At 51.9% G+C, this 12,075-nt stretch overlaps 7 protein-coding genes across 7 annotated transcripts; 1 reads left to right on the plus strand and 6 right to left on the minus strand.

The window, feature by feature from the left end:
• Positions 1–438: 438 nt before the first annotated feature.
• On the minus strand, positions 439–2,689 carry PV05_09557 (uncharacterized protein; the record flags this gene model as incomplete). The annotated part of the gene is made up of 1 exon (XM_013455899.1): positions 439–2,689. Exon 1 carries the CDS (start codon positions 2,653–2,655, stop codon positions 439–441), a length of 2,217 nt encoding a protein of 738 aa, XP_013311353.1. The 5' UTR covers positions 2,656–2,689.
• A 407-nt stretch (positions 2,690–3,096) lies between these two features.
• On the minus strand, positions 3,097–4,131 carry PV05_09558 (uncharacterized protein; the record flags this gene model as incomplete). Its single annotated transcript, XM_013455900.1, has 3 exons — positions 3,097–3,715; positions 3,776–4,020; positions 4,086–4,131. 3 exons carry the CDS (start codon positions 4,129–4,131, stop codon positions 3,326–3,328), a joined length of 681 nt encoding a protein of 226 aa, XP_013311354.1. The 3' UTR covers positions 3,097–3,325.
• A 621-nt stretch (positions 4,132–4,752) lies between these two features.
• PV05_09559 (uncharacterized protein) lies at positions 4,753–5,874 on the minus strand. Its single transcript, XM_013455901.1, has one exon. The coding sequence runs from the start codon at positions 5,613–5,615 to the stop codon at positions 4,827–4,829; it is 789 nt and encodes a 262-aa protein (XP_013311355.1). The 5' UTR covers positions 5,616–5,874; the 3' UTR covers positions 4,753–4,826.
• Positions 5,875–6,262: 388 nt separating this feature from the next.
• PV05_09560 (uncharacterized protein) lies at positions 6,263–8,062 on the minus strand. The gene is made up of 2 exons (XM_013455902.1): positions 7,016–8,062; positions 6,263–6,959 (listed from the first exon to the last, which is right to left on the minus strand). The coding sequence occupies exons 1-2, from the start codon at positions 8,038–8,040 to the stop codon at positions 6,443–6,445; spliced, it is 1,542 nt and encodes a 513-aa protein (XP_013311356.1). The 5' UTR covers positions 8,041–8,062; the 3' UTR covers positions 6,263–6,442.
• A 432-nt stretch (positions 8,063–8,494) lies between these two features.
• On the minus strand, positions 8,495–9,580 carry PV05_09561 (uncharacterized protein; the record flags this gene model as incomplete). Its single annotated transcript, XM_013455903.1, has 1 exon — positions 8,495–9,580. One exon carries the CDS (start codon positions 9,578–9,580, stop codon positions 8,495–8,497), a length of 1,086 nt encoding a protein of 361 aa, XP_013311357.1.
• A 548-nt stretch (positions 9,581–10,128) lies between these two features.
• On the minus strand, positions 10,129–11,857 carry PV05_09562 (uncharacterized protein). Its single transcript, XM_013455904.1, has 2 exons — positions 11,813–11,857; positions 10,129–11,763 (listed from the first exon to the last, which is right to left on the minus strand). Exons 1-2 carry the CDS (start codon positions 11,813–11,815, stop codon positions 11,197–11,199), a joined length of 570 nt encoding a protein of 189 aa, XP_013311358.1. The 5' UTR covers positions 11,816–11,857; the 3' UTR covers positions 10,129–11,196.
• On the plus strand, positions 10,134–10,622 carry PV05_09563 (uncharacterized protein; the record flags this gene model as incomplete). Its single annotated transcript, XM_013455905.1, has 2 exons — positions 10,134–10,452; positions 10,513–10,622. 2 exons carry the CDS (start codon positions 10,134–10,136, stop codon positions 10,620–10,622), a joined length of 429 nt encoding a protein of 142 aa, XP_013311359.1.
• Positions 11,858–12,075: the final 218 nt, after the last annotated feature.

Genomic DNA, 12,075 nt, shown 5'->3' on the forward strand with positions numbered 1-12,075 from the left:
GAAAAGTCACTTTCTACCTCCTAGGGATCCGCCAGCTCTATATGTTGAGAACGTTCTATTTGCGATACAGGACACCCAAACACCAAATCGTATCTTCTGAAGAAGAAGATATAATCGCTATCTCGGACGTCAGGTGTGTCCTATAGTGCTCTTCTCGAAAGCCCGATAGTGTCTGGTCGAACGCCAGATATATAAACGACCCTCTTTCCCAACACCACCATATCGTCGTGGCCGACGTCAGACATATCTATCCTCTTACCCACAGGGAACACCCTAGCTACAACCGGTGGTCTCTGTACCCTTTGCACAGGGCGGGCGTCATAGCTGTAAAAGCACAAGGGAAAACGGGGAAAGGGAAACGTCAATTTTGTGCAATTTCATTTGCGTTATTTTATGGTGCTATCTACACCGCACCGCGCGGGAAAAGAAAGACCACGTCTAGGCCGTCAAAGGCCAGGCCTCCGCCTCCTGCCTCTCGCCTCCAGCAGCGCCACGGCCTCCTTGCTCGGTCAGCTCAATGTCCTGACCAGCGCTCTCGTCCTGCACCGTCCACTCCTTCGGCACGGCACCCAGCCCGCCAGCGCGCAGCTTCTTGGCCATCATACCCGCAGCAAGAAGAAACAAGACGACCGCGAAGAGCAATTGCGGCGCGAAGGCCAGCGCAAAGGTATTCTCCAGAACCGCGATGCTGGGCAGGAAGATCTCATCCGTGTGGCTTTTGACGAACGTGTATCCCAGCATCAGAATGCGCGCGTCTTCCTCGCAAAAGTCTTTGAGTTCACATTTCGGACCGAGCACAAGTGGGAGGAGCGCACGCGTGCCTTCTTGCATGAAGATCGAGCCTGTGGCGGTCAAGGCGACGGCCGCGCCGAGCCAGAACGCGAACAGCACAAAGGCGCGGTTGTGGTATGGGTGTGTCTGCCCCGCAAGAGGCTGGTAGATGTCCATGATCTGATGCGCGATCGGCAGGATGACGGAGGACCAGAAACCGATGCAGGCAAGCGCGAATTCTCGAGCGACTGTTGGAATGCCTCCTGTGGAGGTGGGGATGAGGTTCGGTGTGTTGATGAACAGCAGGATCGTCCCGGTGAGGATGAAGACGGACGAGATCAGTGTCCAGAGCGCGTAGCTGGGCCAGACGGCATACTTGGAGATCATGCCGCCGCCGAGATGGACGTGGATGACCAGTATCGGAATGAAGATTGGCGCCGTCATGCTGAAGAAGAGGTAGAATGCCGTGGAAAGCGCCGACGGGCCAGAGCGCGTGACGAGCTGGTACAGTGCCGTGTATGGCAAGACGGTCTGGACAATCCCGGATGTGAGAAAGACGGTCATGAAGAGCGCTGTGGTCTTCAAACTGCGCAGGTAGTGTGTTGGGAAGACGTTGGTCGAGGGCGACGACAAGACCTGCAGGGATTGTTGCAACACTAGGAGGAAGACGAACGCTACGCCGATGCCGATGGTGATGTACAAGTTCTTGTTGGACCAGAGTGTGACTGTGCCTGCGAAGTTGAATGCGATAAAGAGCAACATGATGCCGATGAAGCTGAGACTACAGCCCAAAACGTCGACGCGCAGCAGTGGGTTTCGCCAGACCATTGTGTTTCCGCACCTCCATTGTCCTGTCCCGACGACGTCAAGTTTGTTGGGAAGAAGGTATGCCAGTATGAGGAAGAGGACGATTCCGATGATGAACGCCGCGTAGAAGCCCCAAGCGTAAAATCTTTGGCGATGAGCGAAGATTGCCCCAAAGATGGGTCCGAGTATCATGCCGAGTGTTGTGCTGATTGTGAGAAAGAAGTCTCGACGGATCTTGTCCATGAATGTGTTTTTTCGTTCGAGGAACACCATTGTGCCAAGTTGTTGACCACCTATTCCGACGCCGACGAGGATCCGTGTCCAGAACAGAAACGCCATGTGTTGGGCGAAGCCGGCTGAGATTGTTCCAGCAAGGACGAGGAATGCCGAAAGGAGGTAGATGACTTTGAACGGGAAGACAGCGTAGAGTTGACCGGCGAGGAGGATGGTTGCAGACGCGCCAATGGCAGGACCAGCGAAAGCCCACTCGAAGCCGACGACGTCCCAGTCGAAGAGCATATTTGGCATCCAGACTGCAACCATGGTGTCAATTCCGATAGTCACCAAATTCATCAAAGCCAGGACTATGCCAGCGTACATCCATCTCTTGGTTGGTCGAGTTTTAGGCTCGCGCTCGTTGCCGGCTGGACCGTCCAACGGGGTCGTTTCGAACAGCTGCCGGGCCAAATTCGACGCAGCAGTTACAGTAACCTCGTAAAAGGGAGTCGAGTCGCCATACAGAGTCATTTGGCTTGCTGTTGGATTCATGTCGGCGGGTAGCTCTTCGACAGTGTAGGTTGTTTCAACCAAGATGATGCCTTGCGGCGGAGAGGTTGATTGTCTCGAGTTCCTCATTGTGCTTTCCGAGCTCGAAGAGCGTAGTCCAGGTGTTGCTGTCGCTGAAGAAAGAGTCTGTCGAGGAGGAGTGACAGGATATGGTGCAGCTGTGAGGCCATCGTGGGTTTCATTTTTCTCGCCGAGCCTTTGATTATGTCGTTCTGGTGCTGCCACATTTTCCTGGTTCTCATTGCTGAGCCCGCAGTGAGGCTGTTCGGTCGCTGATGATGTCGTCGCCATATTGAAACGACGAGACGCGACGGTGTCGTTTGAAGCGGCTCAGAACAGGTCTAGTCTGTCGACAAGGCTGTCAGTGGTGTATATTGGCCGTTGCACGCAGGACAAACCGTGTGAATCCCTTAATATATAAACATACACCAGACAAGAACCCTCATAAAGGGTAGCTGGTAGGTGCGGAAGCCGGATTGACCAGGTCTGTAGAGGAGAGAATGAGTCGTCGCATGAAGATGATATTTCCAAATGACGAGGTCGTCGGATCTCACTTGCGTCGACAGGCCGCCATCCACAATCCTCAGGACACTTGCTTCACAGCTTGGAAGGCTTCCATTGCTCTCACACTCTTCAGTCTCAATCTTTGGCTGCACAACCATTTTGATGTCTTTGCTGCCAAGCCGTTCCATAGGGCGTCTTGGGCTTCCTTTCTTGCCGGCGTCGTCAACCCGTGGATGTCTTCTTGTTCCAATAGCCCATTACGCTCTTGTCACAATGATATCGTGAGCCATGTTGTGACACTGCCACAAAGAAGGATGTGCGACTTTGCTTTGCAGGAGGTGTTTGTTAGGAGCAATGAAGGAAGGTCGTAAGTGCACCAGTGATGGGTTCCTCTTAACAGCCGACGCGACCCGCACACTCTATCATGCATGTCACATCCTCGTCATCGGAAATCCCCCTACAATTTTGCTTTCGCTTCCTTTGGAGGTATTATGCTGACCGGAGTAAACGGCACCTGAAGGTGATAGAAAACTTGATCCCAGCGATCGTTGCCAAACCAGTCCTTCTTCTCCCCGTTCGAGTTGATGGCCACTATCCACGGAGCTCCAAAGGCTCCAGCACTCATCGTAACATCGACGACTTTTTTCTTGTTCTCAGGCGATAACGCCTTCTTCATGATATCTTTGATTTCATCGTCTGGAAATATGCCTTTCAAGGCTTCGAGCACACCTTCTGGCGTTGAGATGTTGATGCCTTTACTCCAGAAGGCGGAGCTGAACGCCGGAAACGTGGCCTCAAACTTCTCAGCAGGGTAATGGTCTTTGACATAAGTTGCAACTCGGACCGGCTGTGGGTGACCAGATCAGACGGGAGCTTGCACAACACCTGGGGCACCAGAACAACTTACGAAGAGTGACAAGATAGGAAAGACCTTGGGTGTCACGACTTTCAACCCCAACAACTCTCCCGTCATGTGCGAGTCTTGCTTTGCGAACGTTTCTTTCCACGTGGGCGTCGGCGTCCACGGATTGCCTATACCGTCCCGAGCGCCTCCCAAGAAGAAGGGGATTATCTCTACCGAAACACCATAAGCGTTCAGAAGTGGCCGATATTTGATGGCATTTGTGAAACCGAACCAGGAATAAGGCGATACTTGGAAACAGTAAGTATCTCGACAGGATATCTTTGTATCGTGGTATGGCCGGCAACGAACTCACCACAGTCGACGTATATTTTGAGTTTCCCTCCCTGTGAACGCCCCATCGCTGCGGGTTTATCGATCTCAGACGTCGTTCTTGAGCCTTGCTTTTCCTTGATGATATCTTGCAGGTTGTGGTAAGATACTTGGTGTTTGAGACCGAGGCAGTTATCATGGTGACTGGGAAGTCTGGAGGTAGTTTATTTATTGCTTATCAGGGTGTCAGCTCAGCACAACAAGCCGAGAATGCCCCCCACAACACGAAGATCATGGTCGGAAGGAACAAATCAAGCTCAGCTACTCCGGACCGAGGTTGATATCACGACTAATCATCAATATTATCCTATTCTCCAATCCATCGCAACACTTCCCCTACACCTCTCGTACGTATTCCCGAATATTACAGTTCTGGGGAATCCAATCTCCTGGGACCAGATCCTTGGTCAAGAGTAAGCCCCAGGGGTCGGGCAGGTCTAAGCTCTAAACTACGGGACAGCACTGCTTGCTTGCGAGCGTCCGTAAAGAAGCCGTATCTATCCCGTGGCTACCTCGCAGCTGGCGGTGTAGCCGATGGATAGGGACACCGAGGAGATACGCTCGAGGAGTTTATAACGTACACTCGCAAACCCAAGGCCGAGACCATGAGTCCAATACTTTCGGCCATTGTACATGTTGCACTATTTCAATGCCCTTCGCTTGCAATCCTACCCGCAAACTTATATGCACAACTTCCCATTCCCCATCGTAGTCACTCACGATCCTACAATTTCGAGAACATACTAACCTTTTGCGCCCTCACATCCAACTCCTGCGTCCACGCGCTCCTCGGCTGCGTATGCAAGAACCAGTAAATCTGCGCTAAATCCGCGGGCGCCGACAAATGCGCATCAACATCGTCTAGCTTCTCACCCTCTCCTTCGCGTGCCCACTTCCGTCTCGACCAACCCCCAATCAACTTCCCATCCACGGGCGTGTCGACGATGATATGCCCAGCATGTATCCCTCGCTCCTGGTATTCGCGCGTGACGATCTGCGCAAGACTTCTGAGCCCAAATTTGCCCGGCGAGAAGCTGCTCAGGCCCGGGCTGCCGCGTAGACTGCCCGTTGCGCCCGTGTAGATGATAGTCCCCTTTCCCGCGGCGAGCATGTCCGGCAGCACGCACTTCGTCGACCAGAAGGCACCGAAGAGGTTGATCTTTGTAAAGCTTTCGAACTCTTCGCTGCTGGTGTCGATGATGGACCGCCCATTGACGCGCCGTGCCCCGGCATTGTACACGAGCACGTTAACGGGGCCTAGTTCGGACCGGATCCGTTTGAAGCTGGAGATCACGGCTGATTCGTCCCCTAGGTCTGTAATGTAATACCGCGACGTACCGGGACCGTGATCAGATTCGATGCCGGATACCATGGTTTGTAGTTTGTCCTCTGTCCGGGCGAGAAGGGCGGCGACGAAGCCTTCGGAAACGAAGCGGCGGGCGACGGCCTCGCCGATCCCTGGGCCAGCCCCGACCACAGCGATAACGGGTTTGTTTTTGGTGTTATGAGACATTTTGGTCGTTTGAGGGAGAAACCTAGTTATGGATCTGGATAATCTGATCGAGCAGACTTGTGTGATTTGGAGTCTGTCTTATTTGCCGACTTTTAGTACTTCTGCCGAGTCGTGAGATGCTCAACACATATTTCTGGCAGTGGAAGATGTCGTCTCTCGACGAGATAAAGGGAAGATGTGGGATGATGTCTACATTCTCAACCCTCCTTGCCGGATGCGTTGCAACTTCTAATCAGTTTGTTCAATGGGTGTGCTCGGTATGGATTGGAAGAATGAGGTGAATCAGTAATCCAAAACAGCTGCCTCGGCAAGCACCGTGTTTGTCAACGTCAGTCGGTGCTGACGAGCCTCCGCATGCCCCCACCCTGCATATATACCCGAAAATCCATGGAGTATTTGAGATCGTATTCTAATCCTGACAACGGTGCGCAAGATATGAGAGGGTCAGACTTCTCAAACATGATGCGAGAAAGATGCCAAATGTGCATTACTCGTAAAACAAGTCTTTTTGGGCGCTCTGACAGGGTAGGATCGTGGTGGGGTCTTTCAGACTCTAGTGATTTTGATATCGATGAGGACAAGGAAGGCAACCTCTGGACGTGATTCACAACCTTCGCAACAACTAGCATTACAAAGGCATTCGCACCAAGGGGACCTTTCAGACCAAGTGAATAGTTATGGTCGGGATCTCAAATGTCAAAGCCCAAACTCTCGGAAGGACCTTTCCAGCCGGAAAGCGTTGGGACCACGTATACCTTCTTACTCAATTGAACCTTCATCCTTCATTCCAGGAGTTTCGATGATTGTGAGTACATTGCTTTCCCTTTTCAGCGATGCGCAGCCCCCTTGGCTTCTTCCAAGCAACCTTCTTCAAGCACTTGCCGCAGGCGGAGCGCAAACTGTATCCTTTTCGCCCGCCATTCTTCATCCATCTCCGAACATTGAGCAAATTCCGCTCTGTGATCATAGCAGTAGGCGACCCAGTCTAGGTATGCCTGTATGTCGACGCGCCTGGTCATGTCCGGAGTGTCCCATCTCCAATTTGAATGGGGCTCGACGCGAAATTCGTCCCGTTTTGTATCCACAATATAACGAAGCGAATGCCGCGGAGCGATCTGAAAAGCTGTGTCAGCAACGGAGCCAGCGGCATCAAAGGCTTGTACTCCAGAAGGCCGTGTTTTGTGTTCAGTGACGTATTGTGCGAATTCTTGAATCCATGACTTCGTATAGTCTGATATCTCACTTGTAGCGAGGATCTCCAAAGACTCGTCCAGCTCCTGTATTTCGACGCTTTGCTCGTCTAGAATATTGTTAATGTCATCATCTTCCACTCGGGAATAACGACTTCTTTGACAGCAAACATGAACAAGTTCAGTTAACGTGAAACGCATGGCACGAACCATCTCCACCAAGACCCCCCTGCAAACCCTTTTCGAGACCGTTTCAGATATGACTTGGAGCCATTCCAGCGTCCATATATTTCCATGGTGCTCCGTAGAGATGGATCCACCCTTTCCCAGAAGAACTGTGGTTGGTGTACATCCGGCTTGAGAGCAAGCACACGGACAATAATCTGGGGCTCGAGGATCCGCTCCATGCCTGAGCAGCAGCCGAATGACGGCAACGACATCGCCAGCTCGCCTTGTCTCTTCAGATACAGCTGGTGACGGTGTGGATATAGGAGCTTGCACCGTAGTACTTGGACCGCATAATGTAGCACTGTCCACCCTCGGTCATCCTGGTCCGACACTGACGCCCCTCTTTCTAGGCATTTTTGAACAAGGACAAGGCAGGAATGCCGCACCAACTTCATCAAGGGGCGAACTCCTCCCTCGTCAGGATCATTTATACGCCGGTACCCCGCTTCAAAGAGTGCTTCTGCCTCGTCACTGTCCCAGACATGATGCAGCAGCGTTGAACCGTCTGGACATGTCACGTTGGGATCGGCGCCTAATGAGAGAAGTCTTCGGAGATGGGTTCCGCGGTCAAGAGGGCGAAAGTCCCTCAAGAGCCTAACAGTAACGTAATCCACGATCGACTGGGACCTGCTAGGAGAGTAGAGCAGCTTACAGTCCTGGATAGTTCTGTCAAGCACGTTCCAGTTTTCCCTTCCGAGAGCATAGTCCAGAAAGTTGCATTTGTTCAAGTCATCCCTCTTACACAGGTCGGCACCCGCGCGAAGCAGTGTGATCACCGAGACATCCTCGCCATAAGTGGCGGCGTACATGAGTGGAGTAACGCCGTGGCGAGCTGGCTCGTCCACGTCTAAGTTGTCAAAGCGCGCGACGAGATTTGCGAGCAGCTTGGGTCGTATGACGGCAAGGTGTAATGCAGTCTGACCGAGATAATTTCGCTCGAGAAGAGAGAACGATTCCTGAAGCAGCTGGCCTATTTGATTCTTGTCGTTGGCCATAATCGCTGCCATGAGTGAGGTGGTCTCGCCAAAACCTATCAATCGTCGAAATCAATATCTCTCAGACACGCAGAGCCAACAAAACTTGCCTGGATATGTCTCGACGCATCTCGCTATCAACTCGAGAAAGAAAGGATCGGGGACTATCGGTTCGGCATGCCAGTCTGTATCTCTACCGTCCGGCCACCGGCAAAGCGAGTGAGAATTTGCCAATGACACGTCATACCCGTGGTTTAGCAATATTTTCAAGGTATGCAGATGGGGGCCTACGCCAATCCATCGAGCACACAGCCAGAGCAACCTACAGTTTTGGTATTAATGGTATTTTCGAAGATTTGGGGAGATACTTACGAATCATTCGTGTCGTGACGCGTCTGGCGCTGTAACAACATTTCGAGAAGCCCGAATTGCGCCTCCCGAGCTGAGACGGACCACGGGAAATTGAGTATTTTCTGAATTCATCGGGTTAGAAAATGATCGAGTTGGTGCTGGCAGCAGTCACCTCCAACCATGTCTTGCCTGCAGGGTCTACATCTAACGGGGAAGCTTTACCCTCGTCGAACAAATTCTGCAAGGCCGGCCTGGCTTCCGACCAGCCGATCTGATATGTTTGACACTTCCACAGAAGTACAAAGCCAGGAGATGTGAAGGGCACAACTCTGACGGGCTGCAGGCTTGACGATATTGAGCACCCGTTCAGGCCTAATGCAAGCTCGAAGCAAAATTTTACACTCCAAGGAATCTTGAATCGTGAGAAGCTGACGTAGTATCTTGCCTTCAAGGTTCGATCTTGACAAGAAGCGCGATCGCAAGGCCGGACCAGAGCCCAAGGTGAAGAAATGTTCCAGGACCAGAACCTTCCCGATGACGAGGTCGTATCATGACAAGCGCAAATGCATCTGTCTCTCAAGCAACGCGTTCGTGAATCGAACATGGTGGCCGTGCTTGGCCATGCTCGCGTCGTGGTTTTCGAGAGACCTGTGATGCCGGTTTCCAGAGCCTGCGATGCCTGGTTGCTGTCACTAATCCACGGTATGATTCTGTCCGGATCATCTATCGTTATGCATGTGTTTATGGCGGACGACTCGGGCTGATTCGCCGGGTTTGACACGAGAGCCTGTAATTGATACCCGTTCTGAATGCATTGGCGAAACGTCAGGACGTTCAAGTAATGATCGAGGCGCTCCGAGGCTTCTCGAACGCACTTTTCACGAGATAGGCTGCGCACCGCCTTCCACATCCTCCTGATACCGCTCTCCCCTTCGACAGGAAGTATCTTGTCAAGCTTCTTTTCAAGTAGTGTGACCGCACCAAGGCACTCTTCAACCACCCGCTTGAGCAATTGATCAGCCCCATCACTCTGACTGCTGGCAGCAATTTGATTCAAAGTTTGTGACAACATCGGTAGTCTGACCTGTAGATCATGGAATAAGCGTGGACATCTGTCCATTGAGGAGGAAAAGTCGTTGATCCGGACGATGAGTTTGGTGCTTATTTCAACCAACTGTACGACGGAGGCAGTCAGGCCGACCACAGCGATTGCTTCAGCCATGGTTGGGACGATAAAAGCAAAGACAAGGAGTTTCAGATACGTGCAATGGAACGACCCTTCGAATAATTTAGTGTTAGCAGGCCTTCAGACCCTCGATAGTTGAACATCTCAAGTCACAAATGGCCATCAGACCCTCGATAGTTGAACATCTCAAGTCACAAATGGCCATCAGCCTCACCGCAGCCTTGGCATCAGGCAGAAAGGTGAATCACCGAGACAGCCTTACGGTCCAGATTCCAATAGAATTAGCATCGTCGGAGGGAAGACAGGTCGAATGAGCCTGGCGAAGATCCGGGTGCTCCCCAAGGCCAAGCACAACAAATGGCGACCATTTCCGGGGTCGTGCGGATGGGGGACGGACATGCAGCATGCAGCATGCAAGCAAGGATCACACCTTCGTCACATGTGACAGTTGTGACAAGGACAGCTGTTCTACTCATGGCGGTCAGGCTGAATAGCTGCTCGAACACACGCAAGTACGCAATCATGACCGATCAGCCTCTAAAGGTTCGCGACAAGGCAGCGAAACATAAAGAGGTATTGGGTATCAACCATGGAGAATTTGAAAATCTTAGGGTCGGTACATTTTGCTGGCGGAAGCAGGAAAGAACTGACTCGGCAGGCATTTGCTCGAGTTGTCCATAAAACTTATATTGCAGAGTTTCCAAAGTCCGCCTGGGCGGATCCTTTCATCAATTTCGGGGCTATCCCTGAGCGTGAAAGAAAGGTGCTCATTGAAAGAGTGATACAACGGTGCATCGAGGCCAGGACTTTTGCCGAGGGCACTCCGGCTTCCCTGATTGAAAATGGAGTGCTTGTGCGGTTGAAGTTGGTACGAGCTGCGTGGGGTCAGGTGCAAATCAAGAAGTACAGTAAGTGATCGTCACCGCACGTCGCCGACCACTCGTACAAGAATTGACTCAACCTGCTAGAGGAAGCTCAAAAGTCTCAAGGAACTCAGGAACAGGCAAGTGGACATCGTATTTGTGAAAGTCTCATGGGTCGGCTGGCTGACTGGGCCGCAGAATCCGATCGGGGCTGATGGGAAGTCATCCTCTTGACCGAACTTGATTTCAGGATGAAATTGAGACCGTAGGCAAGATCCATGGGTTGATCCTCGCTAATATTCCCAAAGAGTCCCGATATGGAAAGGCCGGACTCGACGGAAGCGTGTCGAGGATAGAGGAGGCAGCATGTGCATAGCACAATACTCCAGCATAGTGACATGAGCCGAGGCCTCCGTCATTGATTGATCAACGTGGCTGGTCCAGTATATCTGCCGTCCAGAATTGTTGAAAGCGTGCATCTGCTCTTTTTGTCCGCGCATCCGACCCTGAAGGAACTCTCCAGGTGCAGTGCGAGTCACTCCCACTGGTGTTGCTTGACGTGTGTCAGGCGGCAGTGATCGATGTGATCACTTCTTCCAACGTCCTCCCTTGCAGGGCAGGCGTGTTTCAGGCATGACCTTTGAGGTTGTTCGACCAGGGATTAGTGCTGCACGAGAGTCCGTTCATTGTAGCACCGATCCTCCATATCTGAAGGACTTAATGGCGTACATCACCTTGTATTGACTCAGTAGCGAGGAAGCAAATGGCAGTGTGCCTCCCTCGTTTTCTTCAAGTCTTCAGGCTCTTCAGTTCAGGCTTCGTTTCCAACGTCTGCGAGATGAAACCTCTAAGAGCAGCCCACCTATCACTTGTAGAAGGCACAGGGGTCTGCACTCCGTCTTGAGCGCCGGCACCCTCCTTGCCATGGCCACTGTTTGGCCGAGATGTAGCTAATTGTGCCATGTTCTTCACAAAGCGTTGCCTTTCGCCTTTATCGAGGTTTTCTCTTCTCTTCATAGCTCCTGGCCTAGACTTCATGCTCTTGCGCTTGATGATATTAACTTGATCTTCTGGCCGTTCACCAGCTGCACCACGAGTGGCAGCCTCGCCGTTGTCGTTGGCTGTAGGTAACGCATCTGCTAATGAATCGAGGGTGGCGACTAGTTTCTTGTTCGGTCTTCTGCGTCTGGGTGTCTTCGCGGACGACTTGGCCACCTTGTTGATAAGTTGCTCATGTTTGATTCTCCGCTTGTCCTTTTTCGAGGAAGGGAACAGAGGATCTGACTTGGTCGTGCTGGAAGAAGAAGATTTTTTGAGGATGGATTTCAGAGGTTGTCTTGTTCGTGACGGAGGCGCCTACAATTGTTAGCAAGGGACTTGGAGGGGAGTGCTTCAGAGCTCTTACCATTTGATCAATATTGTGGTAGGGTTTCTCTTTGGTTCAACAAGGTGATCGTGAACTATTGGACTCTTCAATTCCGTGACGCTCGAGGCCTCAACTCAAAAGTCGTGGGCATTAGTGGGTTTTTTCTTTATCGATAAGCAAAAGAAGCTGTCGAGCTGTCTCCACCCCCGGAATTCAATGCCTTGCCACTCCTTGCCCACCATCATCACCACCACCTACCAGTGCTCATAGCCGGTCAATTCCTCACTTTGCAGACTACAGCA

The sequence above is a fragment of the Exophiala xenobiotica genome (genome assembly GCF_000835505.1).
Source record: "Exophiala xenobiotica strain CBS 118157 unplaced genomic scaffold supercont1.6, whole genome shotgun sequence".
NCBI classification, from domain to species: domain Eukaryota; kingdom Fungi; phylum Ascomycota; class Eurotiomycetes; order Chaetothyriales; family Herpotrichiellaceae; genus Exophiala; species Exophiala xenobiotica.

Coding starts and splice junctions, on each gene's coding strand:
- PV05_09559 (XM_013455901.1), bottom strand. CDS start 5,615: ATGTCTCATAACACCAAAAACAAACCCGTTATCGCTGTGGTCGGGGCT.
- PV05_09560 (XM_013455902.1), bottom strand. CDS start 8,040: ATGGCAGCGATTATGGCCAACGACAAGAATCAAATAGGCCAGCTGCTT. Junction 6,960..7,015: donor GGGGGGTCTTGGTGGAGATG/GTTCGTGCCATG, acceptor CTGTCAAAGAAG/TCGTTATTCCCGAGTGGAAG.